Genomic DNA, 20,418 nt, shown 5'->3' with positions numbered 1-20,418 from the left:
ATAATCCCAGGCCTGATTCTTAGAGGGTGAACATGAAGGGTAGGGGACTTGTGTGCATTGACACATCTCTTACAATTTCTATAGGGAGGCAAGAGCTACAGAATTCATCCATTTGTCTTTGGCCAATGCATAACCCCCACTGCTCATGAGCCTAATTTTCCACAGTCCATCTAAATATTCCACCCTCCTCAGTTTGTTCTCCTCCCTGTCCTCCCCTTTTTTTGAACATGGAAGTTTTCCTACCTCAGAACTTTCTCTTTGTGCACTTTAAAAAGTGGAAGTTTCCCCCAAAATTATATCTGAATGAGACCCTGAAAACTTGTGGATCCTCTCCAGCTAAAGAAGTTGTTGCAAAAAAATGCTAAGTTATGTCCATTCAGGGTCAAGTGGGAAAAGGGACAGGGGTGCACATGCTCTAAGAGATAACAGGAGTTAAAGCTGTGATTTTGAACACATAACAAACATATTTTAAAAAGTATTTACAGCTCTGTGCAATTGAATTCACTGAAATAAGGTAACTTGCTTTTAAAAGTGAAAAAAGTTCCAACAAAAAGTTTTTAAAAGAGAAACGCTATTTAAAGCATTTGAAAATTAGATTTTTCCCCACACACCTGCCAAATCACAGGCAACACAACATAGACTGCCTTCCCAGCCCGATCTTGGACTTGCCTTATCACTGTGGACCTGCTTGGCAATCACTGGATCTGGTTCTGACCTGTGGTTTAACTTCCTGGCTTGATCTTGGATCTGTATCATTGCTGCAAATTTGCCTGATGATCTAGACTCTTGGTGGAACCTGGCCATCATCTCTGGGTCTGCCATGATTGCCTTGCTCAGGTACTGTGGGGCTGGGCCCTGGCCAGCAAGGCTCCACCCCTACTATCCATGTTATCCTCCTCTACTTCCTGGACCTTGGGGAGCAGCTGGCCCTTGCTGCTCCATGACAGTAATGACTTAAAACTTAAATGTGCATGTATTCATGTCAGTGAGCTTTATCCAAACAATTAACTTAAAAATTGCAAAGTGATTTGAATTTAAAACATCATATTTAGCAAGGTGATGCTCTAATAATCTCTGACCACTTTAACAGCTGCCTCTCATCACCCCCCCCATTCTCTATATTTGGCTACTCATTTATACACTTATTGTATCTGAGCAACTGGCAAAATTGCAACAAATGGTGAGTCCAATCCAGAAATTGTGAAACTTAGCTTTGGCTTCTGTACACAGATTTCATTAAAGTTCAGCAGTGCCCACAAAGGCTACCATGTATGCACTGTAAAAAGATGACATGCTGTGGAACAGTTTAGCAAAAGGACTGAGGGGACCTCTGCCCCCCCCCCCCCCCCCAGCAGGAAATTTAATCACTGCTTTAGACTGAAACATTTGGGCTATTTGTAATACAGATCTGAGATTAAATAGAAAAGCAATTAATGCACTAAATATTTATAGTATGTAAAGTCAAAGCAGACATATGTTTTGCTCACAACATGGAAAAAAAAAAAGCATTAGCACTCTAAAGCCCTTATATATGAAAGCTTACTATTCCAGAGAAACAGATGACAATTCTATGAAATGGAAGGACAAAACAATTATTTATACCAAGAAAAAAAAGTAAAATAATTACTAAAAAAAAAAAAAAATGCCTTGAGGATTATAAACAAGGAGCCCTACTATTGATCTTGGTGGGTCGCATTCAGTGCTGGAAAAATATAAAGGTATTTCATTATGGGAAAATTTGCTGGAAAGGATAATAAAAACTAATTGCACTGCCTGGACTAAATGAAAGGCCAACAGCTCTGCTGGGCATGGAGCAGGAGTTCAGTTTCCATTATGGAACTCTCAAGACCTCACAAGATTTGCCTGTTATAAAGGCCAAGAGCCAAATCTCTTCTCATTGTTTGCCTGTAAAGTAGCTACTGACTTTGTAATTGCCATACTCACTCCCTGCTTCAGCCCACAAAGGATGAATTGTGCTTGACCAACCTGACTGCCTTCTATGATGAAACAACTTGTTCAGTGGATGAGAGGAGAACTGTGGACATCATCTACCTTGATTTTTAGCATGGTCTTTGACATGGTCTCCAACAACACCCTTGTTGACAAGCTGGCAAGATTTGGACTGGAAAGATGGACCACAAGATGGGTAGAAAACTGGCTAAACTGAGCCATTAACCGCCACCTTTTGAGGTAAAAAAGTCAGACTGGCAGCTAGTCACAAGTGGAGTTCTTCAGAAGTTGATTCTGGGTCTGGTACTATTCAATATCTTTATAAATTATCTGTATGACAGTATTGAATACACCCTCACCAAGCTTGTGGATGACACCAAACTGGGGGGAGAGGTAGATACACCAGAAGGAAGAGCAACCTTACAGAGACCTCGACTGGCTGGAAGACTAGGCCAACAAGAATTGATTGAGGTTTAACAAAGATAAATGTCAAGTCCTGCACCTGGAACAGAATAATCCCAAGCAGCAGTACAGGCTTGGGTCTAACTGGCTGGAGTGGAACTCTGCTGTAAAGTACTTGGGGATCCTGGTAGGCAGCAAGCTGAATATGAGACAGCAGTGTTCCTGGTAACAATGAAGGCAAACCAATCCCTAAAAGGTAATTATAGAGAAGATGGAGGTACTCTCTTCATAAGGATGTGTGGTGACAGGACAAGAGGCAATGGGCACAAGTTGCTTCAGGGGCAATTCTATCTGGATATAAGAAAATTCTTCACCATGAAAACATATTCAATATTCAAGACTTGGCTTGACAGGGCCCTGGATAACCTAATCTAAGGTCCTGCTTCCAACAGATGGTTGGACCAGATGATCTCCAGAAGTCACTTCCAATGTAGACTTTTCTATGATTCTATGAATCAAAGTTAAATCACTCAGAGGAACTGATTGAGCAGAGTAGGTGACACATGACAGAAGGCTCTCAGTGGCAAACTGACAACATCCTGCTGGCCATAACACTTAATAATGTTGTAGCTCAGTAAGAATCAACTTCTGTAGCTATTCACTGAGAAGCAAATAGTCTTCATTTCAACTGCATGCTGCCAAATCAGGGACTTGGGATGCCACCATTTTGAAAGCTATAATGTAAGTTAGAGATCTATAACTGTTTTCTCACTTTGCTGGAGGGATTTTTGCATAGGAGAAAAGATAATACAGAAAATGGATCAAAACCTTCAATCTTCTGACTTTATACAATGTACTGCTTCCTCTACCTGGAGAACAAATGTGCTTAGACCACAGCTTGAGACCATCCTTGTTTTATCAATCCAAATGGCTACAAGTAAGAAAGGCTCTCTGAGACTGTGCAATATCCCTCAGTCCTGTCTGCACAGCAGCACCTTCTTTCTCTGCACATTAAACCCCGTCAAAGTCCTCTGCTTTAGCTGTCACAATTAGACACAACAATAGGTTTTAATCTGGATATATACACCAGAAAGAAAAATTTTAAGAAAGGACCTTAATTCCTTTACAGTCTGGGTGCTGCATGCCTGAGAAAAATTCTTGCCCTTCCCTCAGGGGCCTATAAAACTCTTTAAAGGCAAAATTTTCATTTGCATTTAAAGCCTTTATTCTGTTTTACCTCCCCCAACACTCTAGTGAGTGTATAATCACATCCCTTCCTACTATAGTTTTGTTTCAGCAGCACAAGGGCTCAAGGGTGCTTTGTGCAACTGAAGCTACAGCTATACAAAAGAACAGATGCGGTGTCACATATTCAGGAGGTAACCACCCCTGCTTCCTAGCATTTGGTCAGAAACAGCTCTGTAAAGCCAGCACAAGTGCTTGAACCCATGAAGTGCTACTCTACTGTTGCATCTCGACATTCTTAGCATTGTCTACTTTTGCTGGAAGTTTGCCTAACTAGGCCCAGCAAGATCTCCCTCTCTCTGTTTATTTGCATTTGAACTGTCAGACCTTCTCCACTTGATCTTGGGCACAACCACAAACCAAAGAACACTATCTCACAAGATGCTCCTAAGCCAGTATTTGGAGCCCCAGGGTTTGTGTTCTCTGCCCCACCCCCCACCTTCCAAACCCTCCTCCAGAGGAGTAATCCTGAAGCATGCCCTAAAGCTGGACAAAATACATCACTATGATACCTTCAAGGACAAGCTTGCACCTAAGTAAAAGCACCTCTTGAACCCTTACGCTTACTAAGACAGCTTCGTTATACGCCTTTTGGGTCCTTGAACAGTCCTTAGCCTGTTTCTCAAATGCTCCTTTCAAAATAGCCTTTACAGCAGAAAGAAGTTTGAATGATATACATCTACTTCACTGCCTTGGTACAGGAAGGACTCTAAATAACCGGCATTGAAAAGTGGTTTGCTACAAGGGATTATGACAGTGATTGCAACACCAGAAGCTCCTCCAAGAAAAAGATGGCATGTGAAACATTTTTGCTCACCAGGAATACAATACTCAAAAACTCTGCCCAACCTGCAAGCAGGCAGAGTACTATCCCAACACACAAGTCTGAATTTCGGCACCCAACAGACCTACAAGCATTAAGTGTGATAGCTGTGGGCAGGTCTAGTGGGTCTGGCTGGGATAGAGTTAATTTTCTTCATAGTAGCTAGTATGGGGCTATGTTTTAGATTTGCGCTGAAAACAGTCTTGGTAACACAGGGATGTTTTAGTTATTGCTGAGCAGTGCTGACACAGAGTCAAGGCCTTTTCTGCTTCTCACCCCACCCCACCAGCGAGTAGGCTGGGGGTGCACAAGAAGCTGGGAGGGGACACAGCTGGGACAGCTGACCCCAACTGACCAAAGGGATATTCCATACCATATGACGTCATGCTCAGCAATATAAAGCTGGAGGAAGAAGAAGGAAGGGGGGACATTCAGAGTTATGGCATTTATCTTCCCAAGTAACTGTTACGCACGATGAAGCCCTGCTTTCCTGTAGATGGCTGAACACCTGCCTGCTGATGGGAAGTACTGAATGAATTCCTTGCTTTGCTTTGCTTGCGCGTGCAGCTTTTGCTTTCTCTATTAAACTGTCTGTATCTCAACCCACGAGTTTTCTCACTTTTACCCTTCTGATTCTCTCCCCCATCCCACTGGAGGGGGAGTGAGCGAGCGGCTGCATGGGACTTCGCTGCCCACTGGGGTTATAACCCACAACAGCAGGAATCTCAGCCCAGAGTACCACAAAAGATGCCTTTTCTGAGCTTGCCTGTAGTTAATAGAATAGGAATCCCTAATCCTGCTTTTAGCTGGACTAAAAGAAAAAAAAGGGGGGGAGTCTTAAAGAAAAAAATAAACATTCTAATTTTTGTCTTGTTCCTAAGAATGGGTGAGGAAGATGTTATGAAGAGAGAAATTTCAAGCAAGCAGTCAAGGGATATTTTTAAGCCTCTAGAGTTAATTGATACATCCTACCACAGTGTTTATGATAGCAAGCCCTTTAGAAACACATACATAGGAAACAACCTCGGTCTAGTTGTAAATTAGTCTAACTCTTGCTAAAGACCATGTTGTGGTTTAACCCCAGTCGGCAGCTAAGCACCACACACCCTCCCCCCACCCAGGTGGGGGAAAGAATCAAAAAAAAAAAGTAAAACCCATGGGTTGAGATAAAGACAGTTTAATAGGACAGCAGAGGAAGAGAAAATAATAATAATAATAATAATAATAATAATAATAATAATAATAATAATAATAATAATGATGATGATGATGATGATGATGATGATGATGATGATGATGATAAAAGAATATACAAAACAAGTGATGTAGGATGCAATTGCTCACCACCCGCCGACTGATGCTCAGCCCAGCCCCGAGCAGCGATCACTCCCTCCTCGCCAACTCCCCCCAGTTTATATACCGAGCATGACACCATACGGTATGGAATAGCCCTTTGGCCAGTCTGGGTCAGCTGTCCTGGCTGTGCCCCCTCCCAGCTTCTTGCGCACCTGGCAGAGCATAGGAAGCTGAAAAGTCCTTGACTGGTGTAAGCACTGCTCAGCAACAACTAAAACATCAGTGTGTTATCAACATTATTCTCATCCTAAATCCAAAACTATACCAGCTACTAGGAAGAAAATTAAGTCTATCCCAGCCGAAACCAGGACATAGGTACTTGACAACTGTTGACCTCTCTAGAGGAAAAGCTTAAAAAGAATTTACATCTGCCCCACTTCTACACTGGTAAACTTTATATTTCACAGAAAAGAAATAAGATATACTTAGGCCTGATCTATTCACCATATCTGAGCTCACATACAGAGAAAAATCTTAATGCATCAATCTGAAAGAGTGGTGTTCTGTTCAGCATTCTCTTTATCAGATATAGATATATACAGGGACATCTTTACCTCTGTGCAGAACTATATGATCAATCATGTTACATTTGTATTTGGTGTGATATAGGCAAAGAGGACAACGAAGGTCTTTGGGTCCTTCCTCAGGAACTGCCGAATGCCCAGCTTCCACGTGCATAGTAAAAGCAGATCTGTGAAATGGGAGGGAGACATGGAAGCAGTCAGAAGAGGTGTGTATGGAACACTGAAGTGTCACAGCTCTATTACAGAAGTGTTGTATAAAATGGTACAGATACCACTCGGCCTTCTCTTCATAAAGCCACATGGCATTTCAGCAGGACTACTCACATGGAGCATAGGTATTTGCATGCTCATATCCCTAAGTAACTGAACACACATTCTGCACAAGATATTATTTTGCAATGATTGCTCTATAGTCACATTGCTGTAGTTAAGATGGCAAAAGTATTTCCAACTTTTGTGCTCATTATTTGGCAAAGAGAGACATTTTAGCAAGTTGAGTAAAATCCTTTCAACTGTCCCAGACTTTGAAGGGTGAAGAAAAACTTATTTCTGATGGGAAAAAAAAAATCCTCAACAACCTCTCTCTTTGTAGGACTAGCCCCACAACAGCTGAAATGTTCAGATTCAAGATATGAAATAGACTTGCACCTACAGTAAGTTTGACACCAAGTTGATAAGTTTGAAAGCCTCAATTATGAGGACCTGAAAATGCAAGACTGAGAATACTCCACAAATGAACAGTACTTTTGCACAACAAATCTCATACCATTAGCTGCATACTTAAAACATACAAGAGACATACATGCAGAGGAAATTAACTATGCATCTATCTAGCCACAAGGTCAAGTACTAAAATGAGAGGTGTTTGTAAACTTGGGGGAATTAGGTCATTTTTTTTCCTGGAGTAGTGCTAAAGCTTGCAAGAGGTTAAGCTTCTGGCTGCATTAAATTACAGAATTTAAAGCCTCTTTGAAAGTTCTCCAAGTCTGTTAGCTTGAATGCAAAACAACTTACTAACACAACTGGCTTTGGGCCTGATCCGATGGTCATTGAAGCCAATAGGTGAGTTTTTATCAACTTCAGTGGATGCTTTCGTGTGTTCAATTCTCTATGGTGACTGGAAGTTGTTTTTTTTTTTTAAAGAGAGCTCATGTGTGTATGTTGTACATTTAAAGAGGAAAGACAATCCCAGAAAGTTTGAGACACTACAATAAAGAACACAACTCTCTTTAACTAACTATGAACACATGTAATTACAGCTTGATTTAAGGCAATTTTGTTTAATCCTGGAAGGAGAAAAGGGCAATAGGAAATGTGAAAAGATACATTGGACCTGTCAAGAGTTGCAAATGCTTAAAACAAATAATAATCTGGAGCAGTGATAGTAATAGTAATCTGGAATTAAACAGCAAATTATGCCATATAACTGGCAAGGAGCTGAAGCAACAAAGCCTGATCCCTTATGGATGTATAACTTGAGGCTGCTCTTGTATGAGGTCTCTCATGTCTAATGTCCAGCATATAGATAGACATGTACACAATACAATGGGTGAACAATTGGCTGAAGGGTCAGGCTCATAGAGTTGTAAATGGGGTAACATCTGGCTGGTGGTCAGTCACTAGTGGAGTTCCCCAGGGCTCAATTTTAGGGTCAGTTCTCCTCAGTGTTTTTATCAATGACCTGGACACGGGAGTTGAGTGCACACTAAGTAAGTTTGCCAACAATACTAAATTAGGAGGATCTGTTGATTCCCTCGAGGGTAGGGAGACCTTACAGAGAGATCTTGATAGATTAGAGTGCTGGGCAATCACCAACCATGTGAAATTTAACAAGGACAAATGCCGGATTCTGTACCTGGGAGGGTGTAATCCTGCGTGTATGTATAGATTGGGGGACAAGAGGCTGGAGTGCAGCCCTGCAGAAAGGGATCTGGGGGTTTTGGTTGATGGTAAGCTCAATATGAGTCAACAATGTGCCTTGGCGGCCAAAAGGGCCAACTGTATCCTGGAATTTATTAAGCACAGTATAGCTAACCAGTCGAAAGAAGTGATTGTCCCACTATACTCAGCGTTGGTGCAGCCTCACCTCGAGTACTGTGTGCAGTTTTGGGGTCCACAATATAAGAATAATATAAAAATATTAGAATGTGTCCAAAGGAGGGCAACAAAGATGGTGAAAGGACTAGAGGGCATGACTTATGAGGAGAAGCTGAGGATACTAGGTTTGTTCAGCTTAGAGAAGAGGAGACTGAGAGGTGACCTCATTGCTGTCTGCAACTTCCTCATGAGGGTGAGCGGAGAGGGAGGTGCTGATCTCTTCTCGCTGGTGTCCGGTGATAGGACATGAGGGAATAGCTTAAAGCTGAGTCAGGGGAAGTTCAGATTGGATATTAGGAAAAAGTTCTTCACTGAGAAGGTGGTCAAGCACTGGAACAAGCTCCCCAGGGAAGTGATCATGGCCCCAAGCCTGTCGGTGTTCAAGAAGCGTTTGGACAATGCTCTTAGATATATGGTTTAACTTTTAGGTTGGCCTGTGTGGAGTCAGGAGTTGGACTCAATGATCCTCATGGGTCCCTTCCAACTTGGGATATTCTATGATTCTATGATTCTAATAGGAAAGGTTGAGCATAATTTTTCAACAGAACCTCTCTCCTTTACCCAACCACACTATCTATTTTCACAGATCTCCTAAGGACATAATAGCTTTGAGACCTTGAATGTCAGCTAAGGGGGCTATAACTGAGGGTTCAAAATATCAGAAGAAAACTGAGAAACAACACAACTGCATAAGCCTTTTGTTCCTTAGGGACCATGGCTAACACCCCACCCCACCCCCCCGAAACTTTAAATTTTGCAATGTTTAATTGGATTTGCTGAAATGTTTCTATATGCTATCAGGCACTTTGGAGTATGCTTTATATTTCAGCCAGATAAATTGCGGGGGGGTGGGGGGGTAGGGATTATGAGAGCTTTCTTCAATAGAGGGAATAGAAATTCTATAACCTACCTAGAACATTTGACTGCCCCATGCTTCATGCTAATTGTTCCAAAAATATGCCTTATTTTTGGAGTGAAAACTCCTCATACTTGATGGTGAGGACCAGCATCTAATTACAAATTGTGAGGGGGGAAAAACCCACTCCTTGTACTATTTACTGTAGTGAGTACAACCTACTGCAAGTGTTTCTTACGCTTTTCTCTTCAGCAGATGGTACAGGCTGTTGTAGGAATGAAGAAAAAGAATTACATGAATGCTGCTGTGATCTGGTATGGCATTTCCCTGGTCACCATTGGCCATGTTTCTCTTAGCTACAGCCAGTTCTCACAAAGATTTCAGAAGTCTTTTGAAGTGCTAAAAAAGTCCCATTAGAAGTTCAGTTTATTTGTTTTGCACAATACTTACTTAAAGCCTGTATAAAAGGAACAATCTTTGCACTTGAAGAGTTTCTTCCCTCCGTGCTTGTCACGGTAATGACGTCGAATGCTCTGTATGTAACCCGAGGAGAATTCACAAAATTCACAGTTAAGGATAGCTTCTGGTTTTTCCACTCCTGCAGCACTCCCAGAAAGTGGGATTCGGCTGATGTTATTGTTCCTGGCCAGAGCTGCAGACTGGTAGTGGTTCAACTGTTGCTGAACATCAGGAGGTTCTGAGTATGAAGAGTCTATAAAGAAAGAGAGAGAGAAGCTGTCATTCCAGGTGGGTCAAGGGCAGGCAGCCTTCTGAAGAGATAAGAGGATTACCATTTCTTCATCTAACCTGATTTGTATTCTACAATGTAAAAGGTGGTCAGCTGAGATTAGGCTTTTTAAATCTGATCTGGAGAGGGATAAATATATGAGAGTGACCTATTAAAGACAGAAAAGAAAAAGGAAATGGATACAATATTTCCCTCCCCCTCATACGACCCAACAGGCTGTCACATCATTTTAATGACATTTAAAAGAACACAGACTAGATATGTTTCAGCACACAAACTGAAAACTAGAATACTTTATTAAAAAAAAGGGAGGAAAGTCTTGGAAGTTTCCTAATATATTGATTTGAATGTGGAAGTTAGGAATTCAGCTACTTTGTCCTATATAATCCACAACTGCCCATGAATGGTACAAATGAAAGCAGACAAAGGACAGATGAGTTTCAGTGTGTCATTCCTGAAAAGATAACAAAAGGCTCTTTTCTCAAGCTTTTTGAAAATGAAAACAAAAGATGATAAAAAAAAAAGTCAGAATACAAAGTGTACCAGCCACCTCCTCTTTTGATGGGTGCTTCATTTCCAAAGTATAATTCCCTGAGGCTGCATATGTATGAATTCTCTAAAACACATACTTGTTGGAAATTAATACCATTCATTCTAACCAATTAGTAAAGAGAAACAAAAGGCAAACAGGCCTGTACAGCACTCAGTGTGTGGACTTCATCTGTCTTCAAGAGAGTAAAATGATTGCTTTCTTTTCTCACTGCCATAGAGATAGTTATATATGCTTTAGAAATGTAAACCAAACCAACAGAAACAACAAAAAGTACCAAACAAAAACAAAACACAGGGAGGAAAATGTCTCCAGGCTCCCCAGCTTCATCATCAGGTATACAGCAGACATGAAAGCTTCTGGTAAAATGATTCAAGGTGGGGTTTTTTTGTTTCTTCTGTCTGAGTCGCATGAGCAGAGACTGGATCACAATATATTTATCCTCTTTGTTCTCATTACTTCTACAGCAGGTTTGCTCACCACAGATGGCTCACAATGAGTTCTACCCATTCAAATCTTAAGGCCCTGTGTCACTCACAGCTGCTTCCAGGCAAATGAAAGCAACTGTGGGAAAGAAAAAAAAAACACACTTCACACCAAAATTTTATCCAATAAAAGAAGTACACAGTGCTCCTGCTCAAACATATTTAAGAAATACACAGGCAGCCAGCAGTGGCTGGAGACGCACTTTGTGTGTGGGGGTGGTGCATACACCTCTGAAGGGAATGCAGCCTGTGGGCAACCCATGCTGGAGCAGGCACACAGAGCAGAAACCATTATACATATTACCTCAACCTTCTATACCACCCATTTCCTTATTAGAGGAATTTTGACAGACTGAGTGTAACTTGTGAAAATAAGGGAGGATGACACTGGGGAGGGAAGAGGATAGGTGTTTATGTGTTTGTCTAATTGTCTTCTTTTTTTCTCAATGCCCAAATCGGTGATGGAAGGTTTGTGCTGGTTGGCAATAAATTAACATAAGCAAAATTCCCCAACTTTTTAAACTGTTTTGCCCACAACAGTAATTAGCAGAGAACGTGGGCAACACCAGGAACTGTCATGGGCTGGATCTGGAATAATTGGAATGATTTTGAGTCTCCAGAAGGAGCCTTGATTCTGCTGTTGGGAATTTGTGGTGTTGTACTGTGGTGTGAGTAGTGGGCCCGTTATGTGTTTGGGGATGAGTGCTAACACTGAATAGTTGGGAAAAGAAGGGTCCAGAGGGACCCAAGAAAATCATACTGGGATGGGAAGCTGATTGGGAGGAGATGGAATGGTGCTTGCTTCAAGCCCATGTTCTAGTTGCCTGGAACCTGGACCACCTCCCAGTACAGACTCCAAGAAAATTAGCCTGGGCCTTGCAGACAGAAGAGGATACATATAAAACACTAGAAGAGAACTGTGCTGCTTTCTGTGAAGGTATGCCAGAACATGTTGTAGGTAGGCTTCAAGTGGAGCTCCAAAAATATTTGCAACAGAGGTTGCAAATCAAGCTGACGTTCTCTCCCAGAGTAATGGTTTACTAAAGGAAGCAGTAATAAATGCTCAGTGTGAAAAGGTGAGCCTTAATCAGACTTTAGTAGCTAGTGGCGCTAATTAGCCAGATTAAAGACTACACACTGAGCCACTACAGGAACAGTCAGTGAGCACAAAATGTCTGGTGTGACTGCCATTGACTGGACTGGGATCCTGAAACCTGGGATGATGATATTTGGGACTCTAATGATGAATTAATAACAGAAGCCTATCAGGCAGCCCCTAGTTACTGTAATTAAGTAGACCTATGCAAACAGGGACATTGTTCCCCAGAACATGATCACTCAACAGGTCCTTTACTCAGAGCAAGATTAAGGCTGTGTGGGAAACTTAGAGCCAACACCCTCAGAAAACTGCCTTGCAGTGGCTATGGAGGTGCTGGGAAACCAGAGGAGGTGGGATACAGCTGATGGCTCAGCAGAGCAAAGCTCTTGGGGGTTTAGGTCCTATGCCACTTGTAAACACTGCCCTATGTAATGGGACTGGATTTGGGGATCAGCTGACGGAAGAATATGTTAAGAAATGGTCTGATCTTGCTGAGCCCAAAAATAAGATATCCCCGTGGAGGGACTGGGAAGAAGGAGGTAATCGATTGCAGTTGCTTGGGTTGATGGAATGTTGTCCTGGTTTCGGCTAGGATAGAGTTAATTTTCTTCCTAGTAGCTGGTATGGTGCTGTGTTTTGGATTTAGTATGACAATAATGTTGATAACACACTGATGTTTTAGTTGTTGCTAAGCAGTGCTTACACCAGTCAAGGACTTTTCAGCTTCCCATGCTCTGCCAGGTGCACAAGAAGCTGGGAGGGGGCACAGCCAGGACAGCTGACCCAGACTGGCCCAAGGGCTATTCCATACCGTATGGTGTCATGCTCAGTATATAAAGCTGAAGGAAGAAGAAGGAAGGGGGGGGACACGTTTGGGGTTACAGCGATTTTGTCTTCCCAAGTAACCGTTACGCGGGATGAAGCCCTGCTTTCCTGGGGATGGCTGAACACCTGCCTGCCAATGGGAAGGAGTGAATGAATTCCTTGTTTTGCCTTGCTTACATGCACGGCTTTTGCTTTACCTATTAAACTGTTCTTATCTCAACCCATGAGTTTTCTTACTTTTACTCTTCCAATTCTCTCCCCCATCCCACTGGGGGGGGCGTGAGCGAGCGGCTGTGTTAGTAGTTGCTGGCTGGGGTTAAACCACAACAAATGTGTTCACAGGCAAGGGGGGAGGGATCCCAGTAAGGCTGTGGCCACTAATGCCATGGCCCAACAGCTCTGATGGTTAGACAGAGTTATTAATGCCTTTCTGGTATCACCTGACAGCTCGGTGGGATGCTCTGTTGATCAACGAGTGACCTATATGTACTGTACTAGGAAGAGCATTGTTAGTAATATCTAAAGTCCAGTGGTCTGGTTGACCTCAAAAAAAACATCAGGAAGGTATGGGAATTCTCCATGCTCCTGCCCTACACACTAGGACTTATGGATGGTCCTGAAGGAAAAGGGAGAGAATATGACTGAGTGGGATGAAAAAAACCCATTAGATATCTAGCACTGTGAGTCAAGGAATTGCAAGTGCAAGGCAAAGGTCAGAGCTCAGTTAAACCATTGGCTCCTCCTGCTCTGATCTCCAGGCCACATACTGTTTGGGTAGCTGAATTGAATTTACTGCATTATAGGGGCCTCACCACTGGCCTGGCAGCAAATGGGGATAACTGAATCTATTGGACTATCTGGGTACCTCAACAGTATTATGCCCTAGCACATGCTGCCCTCATCATGCAAAAAAAACTGAGTTTTGATGTATGCACATCCCTGGTTATAGCCAATTGACCAAATCTTTATATCAGGTAACCTGGAAAGAGTCAGTTTGAACAGGCAGAGGAACAGCAGCAAGCTTTTCAGCAGATTAACCAGGAAATAGCCCATGCGATGGCATTAGGACTTATCTGGGAAGGTAGCGATGTAAAACATTTGTTATATACCAGTGCAGGAAAAAACAGCTTCATATGGAGCTTGTGGCAATGAGCCCCTCGAGATGGGAGGGTGGCCATTGGGATTCTGAAGTTACAAAGGGGTAGAAAATAATTATATCCCTCAGGAATAAGAAGACCTGGCTGCATATGGAGGCATTCTGAGTGCCACTGAAGTATTAGGCATAGAGCAGGCACTGTGGTTATGCCCCAGACTGCTGGTCCTGAATTTTATATTCAAGGATTCAAAACACACTGGGGGAAGAGCAACCACTGCTATGTGGCAAAAATGGGTTCTGGCTCTTACCCAGTAGGCACATACTGGTTCAGGCTCCAGACCAGGATTAGTTCAGCTTGTTAGTCAGTGGCCAGCAAATCAACAGTAGAAGGAACACTGAACTCCTTGGACAGTTGATGCCCCAGCATATGATGAATTAAGCGCAAAAAATAAATGCTGGAGTTCATTTACTGACAGATCCTGTAACATCACAGCAGGAAATAGGAGATGACAAGCCACTTCCCAGAACCCCTCCACAGGAGAAGTTGCAACTTGCAAAGGAACTGGACACTCCAATCAGTTTGCAGAGGTAATGGCCTTGAGGATCACCTTGGAACATACTCGAAGTGTGTGTGTGACTGACCAATAAACCTCTACAATGGAAGAAGGCTCAGAGGAGATGGGCAAAGGTGATGTGCCCATGAAGCTCAGAGAATAATGCAAAGCAGCTGACTTTATCTCAATATAAATGGGACAGGAGGGTGGCCTTTGCTTAAGATAAACAGCTATGTCAGTTGAGTGGATCGACTAGTGGTGTAAATGTTTCTCCCCAGTTCATTAAAAGGATGTGAATGTCTCCATTAGTTAGGCCAACTGTATGAGGTTCAACAAGGCTAAGTGCCAGGTCCTGCACTTGGGTCACAACAACCCCATGCAACGCTACAGGCTTGGGGAAGAGTGGCTGGAGAGCTGCCTGGCGGAAAAGGTCCTGGGGGTGTTGGTCAACAGCAGGCTGAATATGAGCCAGCAGTGTGCCCAGGTGGCCAAGAGGGCCAATGGCATCCTGGCTTGTATCAGGAATAGTGTGGCCAGCAGGAGCAGGGAGGTGATAGTGCCCCTGTACTGGGCACTGGTGAGGCCGCACCTCGAGTACTGTGTTCAGTTTTGGGCCCCTCACTACAAGAAAGACATTAAGGTGCTGGAGCGTGTCCAGAGAAGGGCAATGAAGCTGGTGAAGGGTCTAGAGCACAAGTCTTATGAGGAGCGCCTGAGGGAACTGAGGTTGTTTAGTCTGGAGAAGAGGAGGCCAGGGGAGACCTTATCGCTCCCTACAGGTAGTACCTGAAAGGAGGCTGTAACGAGGTGGGGGTCGGTCTCTTCTCCCAAGTACCAAGTGATAGGATGAGAGGAAACGGCCTCAAGTTGCACCAGGAGAGGTTTAGATCAGATATTAGGAAAAAATTCTTCACTGAAAGGGTTGTCAAGCACTGGAACAGGCTGCCCAGGTTAGTGATTGAGTCCCCATCCCTGGAGGTATTTAAAAATCAGGTAGATTTGGCACTTAGGGATATAGTTTAGTGATGGACTTGGCAGTGTTAGGTTAACGGTTCGACTCTATGATCTTAAAGGTCTTTTCGAACCTAAATTATTCTATGTTTTTATGATTCGATATTTTGTGTCACTCTGCTAAATTAGAAATCCCATGTAACATCAATGGTCTTTAAATAAGTAAATTTGATATTAAACATTACACCCTCTGCATGTGGAATATTTAAAAGAACCTGGTCAGAGAGTATTGGAGTCCTACATCGTGTACACACATATGGATGATGGCTAATGTGGTGTGAAAATGGTATTCTGATAACTTGTAGTGGCAAGGAAAACCAATTTGGGCAGCAGAAGAGTGGAAAGCAATACAACAGCTACTGAAAGTCCTTCTTTAATATGTCATGTTAACTCGCATATCCCAAATTCAAAGGCAACTCAAGAAGAGAAACAAAATAACCAGGCCAACTACCTGGCCCAAATTGCCAGCATGAATTTGGTATGGGAACATAAAGAGGATTTATTTTTAGCAAGGTGTATTTGGTTTCTGTAGCAATATTTTGGTAGCATAGGGGTGCTGCAGGGGTGGCTTCTGTGAGAAGACACCAGGAGCTGCCTCCATGTCCAACAGAGCCAATTCCAGCCGGCTCCAAAACGGACCCAAAGCTGCCCAAAGCTGAGCCAGTCAGTGACAGTGGTAGCGCCTCTATGATAACATATTTAAGAAATGGTAAAAAACACTGCGCAGCAGCTGTGAGAGAGAGGAGTGAGAAAAATGGGAGAGAAACAACTACGCAGACACCAAGGTCAGTGAAGAAGGAGGGGGAGGAGGTGCTCCAGGCACCAGAGAAGAGATTCCCCTGCAGCCCTTGGTGAAGACCATGGTGAGGCAGGTTGTCCCATACTGCAGCAAGTGGATATTCCCTAAAGGAAGATGCAGCCCGTGGAGAGCTCACACAGGAGCAGGTTTTCTGGCAGGAACTGTGGCCTGTGGAGGGGCCCACGCCGGAGCAGTCCGTTCCTGAAGGACTGTACCCTGTGGAAAGGACCCATGCTGGAGCAGTTCATGAAGGACTGTATCCTGTGGGAGGGACCCCATGCTAGAGCAGGGGAACATCATGACGAGGAAGGAGCAGCAGAGACAAAAGTGTTATGAACTGATGGCAACCCCCATTCCCTGTCCCCCTGCAACACTCAGGGGTCAGAGGAAGAGGTAGAAGAGTCAGGAATGAAGGAGTGAAGTTGAGCCTGGGAAGAAGGGGGGGGTGGGGGGAAAGTGTTTTTAGTTTTGTCTTTGTTTCTCACTACCCTACTCTATTTTTAATTGGCAATAAATTAAATCCATCTTCCCCAAATCGAGTCTGGTTTGCCCATGACGGTAACTGGTGAGGAATCTCCCTGTCCTTATCACAACCTATGAGCTTTTTCATCATTTTTTCTCCCCCTGCCCTGCTGAGGGGGAGTGAGAAAGCAGCTTCATGGGCACCTGGCAGCCAGCCAAGGTTAACCCACCACAACCTGTCATAAGGAGGAACAAATGGAATACTTGGTCCTGATTGCCAAAGAAAAGAAATACCACTGAGATCTGTTTTTATAAAGAATTTTACATAGAATGAACATGAGGAACTTAGTGGGCCATTTAAAAAATGTACTGAGCAAGCTAACACCATGGCACAGTCTGAAATAAAAGAAAGGGTACCCACAGCCATGTCAAGAGGCAAAATTAGCCGTAACTGAAGCAGAAAAACACATAATAACAACAGGGAGGCTGCAAATCTCATTACTGAAATTTTAACTATAAAACTTACCTACAGATTACCTGTACAGAAAGAGTAACAAGATTAGCAAGATGTTAAATTCCTGCCTGTACTGTGGACCTAAAAGACTTCAGCATCTGAATACAATAGTGTTCTCATACCCAAAAGGGAAAGTAGCTCTCTGAACAGAAAGCAACAGAAATGACTGTCCACATGTGCACCATTGCCCTTCCAGATGGACAGTGAGCTCCAGTGAAGCAACAGCCAATTATTAGGAACTGCTGGAATTTCAGCCAATCGGAATCAGGTATTCTCTACCCAATCCTATAACTGACATGGTGTGCAGTTGCTCAGAGAGACCTGACAGAGACCCCACAAGAGGCCTTAGGAGCACCTGAGAGCAAACAGTGGGGACCCCCAGCCCTGCACCCAGACTGCATATTGTGCAGCTGGATCTGCTACACTGACCCATCCAACTTCCTACTGATCATGCAGGATCATGCTGTCTCTCCTGTGGGACAGGGAGGTCGTGTTAGAAACCATTATGCTGACCCACCCAGCTTCTCTCCTGGACTATGTTGTCCCTCCCATGGAACAGGGAAGTCGTATCACTTGTTAACGTTAATTATATCTGCAACTAAACGTGCTTTAGTATCTGAGTCCATTTAGTCTCCACACTGTCAATTTAGTCTTGAACTGCAGCAATGAATTACTGCAGTTTACTGGTATGCTTACTGGAAAGCCAAAGGAAGTCTTAGTGACTCAGTAAGGGGTGGAGAAAGACAATTAGTCTAGAGAAGAGGAGGCTGAGGGGAGACCTTATTGCTCTGTACAACTACCTGAAAGGAGGTTGTAGCGAGGTGGGGGTCGGTCTCTTCTCCCTAGTAACAAGGGATAGAACAAGAGGAAATGGCCTCAAGCTGCACCAGGGGAGGTTTAGGTTAGATATTAGGAAAAACTTCTTCACCGAAAGGGTGGTCAAGCATTGGAACAGGCTGCCCAGGGAAGTGGTTGAGTCCCCATCCCTGGAGGTATTTAAAGAACGGATAGATGTGGTGCTCAAGGACATGGTTTAGTGGTGGACTTGGCAGTGATAGGTTAACGGTTGGACTTGATGATCTTAAGGGTCTTTTCCAACCTTAATGATTCTATGATTCTATGAATATTTCCAGAAGTGCCTAAAAAGCAATTTTGCCATTCTGAAAAATTTATCCAGAGTATAGGGACAATGATTCACACAAACTGTCAACTCTGCTGAAAGTCATCATCTCTTTCAAAAGAGCCTACATATATGAAAGGAACTCATGGTCTCCACTAGAGTGGAACACGGAAAATGTGTTGGTTTCATACATGCCTGGATACCACAGGTTCATACACGGGAAAAATATATAAAGAAACCCCCCTGCTGAAGCAAAATGAACATTCAAGTTTTATATGCTACATAGAAACTATGAAATGTGTGTCAAGAGTCCCAACAGAAAAGAAACCATGATACTTTCAGAAAGAAAAAATTATTTAAAATTAAGGTTCTCATCCAGTTACATAAAACTTATTTGGAAGTCAAATTATGCTCTAGCTATTTGTAGATACTTTAAGAGCCATCAATGGACATGGACACAACAGGTAAACACTAAAAACAACCCACCTAAAACAAGCAATAAGAACAAACCAGAACAACACATGTAAATGTTCAGGTATTAGAAACAGAGAAGCAGTCGAAAAATAAGAGGGGGGAAAAAAGCATTTAACACCCCCCTCCCCAACCTAGACAAATCTAATACAAGTATTTAAATGCTTGCAAAATCAGAGTTGGGGATGAAGGGAAAAATATTACTTAAGAAAAGCAATACACTTGATGGTTTGAGTGCATTGAAAAGTAAGCATATTATATCTGCAAAGAACTAATAAAGAAATATCTCAATGACCACAGGGAGCGAGGCAGATAAAATTGAAAACATCACACTTTCCTGGTAAATCCATACTAGAACATCAACTACAGAGTCAGATAGATCAACATCTATATGACAAAAGAAACTCATCAAGGAGCTGTTTAACTCCTGAGTTCAGAGCAAACATGGAGTGAGCGCAGAAAATCTCAATAAGTATTTAAAACCTTTTTGGGGAAAAATGGGAATGTAATATCAAGTAGAAATGCAGGGCATTACAGATCTGTGAGAAGTCCTAAAGAGACTGAAAGGAAAATACCTGGAATACTATTTAATTTAGTATGCATGGATTCACATAAAGAGATAATAACAACAAAGAATGTCAGAGAAACATCAAGAAAAAAAGCAGGAGACAAAAGGTTTCCTCTTTTGATAAAAACATGCTTGTGAAGACAAATCAAGATGCAGGACCATACCAAAACCCACAAAATATGTCCAAAAGCAAGTAGGATTGTACAAATAATAATGTTAAAAATAAATAAGATAATGCTAAGGGTAGAGAGATTTATTAGTAGTCTGTGAGATTTAGGAGCATAATCACTATTGAAATTCAATGGGACTCAAAATTACCATCTCATACAGTGGTGGGAAAGCATATAGCCATGAGTGGCAAGAGTTTGGAGAGTGGGAAGGTGAAAAAGTAGAGTATCATACAAAGTCTGCCAAGACTATACACATTTGTTCACTTTATGCCAAATATAACATTCTGGCATTAAACTCAACTGGGGGAAAGGCGAGGACAGAGAACAGAAAAAGATTCAGAATGATGCAACATAACGTTGAAGAGCAAGCTTAGGGAACCATACTGTATAAACAAGCTCTAAAGGGTGAACATTTAAAAACAAAATTTGAACCTAATTCTGATTTATACTAAGGATAATTGAGATTGCTAGGATGATGCAAAGAAGCTGTAATGGAAAAGTCTGTTATGTCCTGACTGGTTTTACCCTCTAAAAAAGAAAAATGAGAATAATCACAATAGAAAGAAATTAACACCCTTGACTAAAATTCACACTTAAGATATTAATTTAAAAGTCTTGTTGAATATGCATTGTAAGTTCAGTACTATCAAGGTTGCTTTTAGAATATTTTCATAGAATCACAGAATCATTTAG

At 42.5% G+C, this 20,418-nt stretch overlaps 1 protein-coding gene across 5 annotated transcripts in view; it reads right to left on the bottom strand.

The window, feature by feature from the left end:
- LOC104010611 (zinc finger protein 462) overlaps positions 1 to 20,418 on the bottom strand; it is a 114,114-nt gene that overhangs the window by 35,957 nt on the left and 57,739 nt on the right. For all 5 annotated transcript variants that reach the window (XM_087762882.1, XM_087762878.1, XM_087762880.1 and 2 more), the window contains 2 exons: positions 9,704 to 9,965; positions 6,331 to 6,467 (listed from right to left, as the gene is read on the bottom strand). In XM_087762882.1, coding sequence (XP_087619008.1) covers positions 6,331 to 6,467; positions 9,704 to 9,965 — 399 coding nt within the window. The remainder of the gene's footprint in view (positions 1 to 6,330; positions 6,468 to 9,703; positions 9,966 to 20,418) is intronic.

Source organism: Nipponia nippon, unplaced genomic scaffold (genome assembly GCF_047370975.1).
Source record: "Nipponia nippon isolate SJK-2023a ecotype South Korea unplaced genomic scaffold, ASM4737097v1 scaffold_27, whole genome shotgun sequence".
In the NCBI taxonomy this organism is placed as follows: Eukaryota; Metazoa; Chordata; class Aves; order Pelecaniformes; family Threskiornithidae; genus Nipponia; species Nipponia nippon.
The sequence above is the reverse complement of the archived record's forward strand: the minus strand, read 5'-3'. Positions and strand labels throughout refer to the sequence as shown.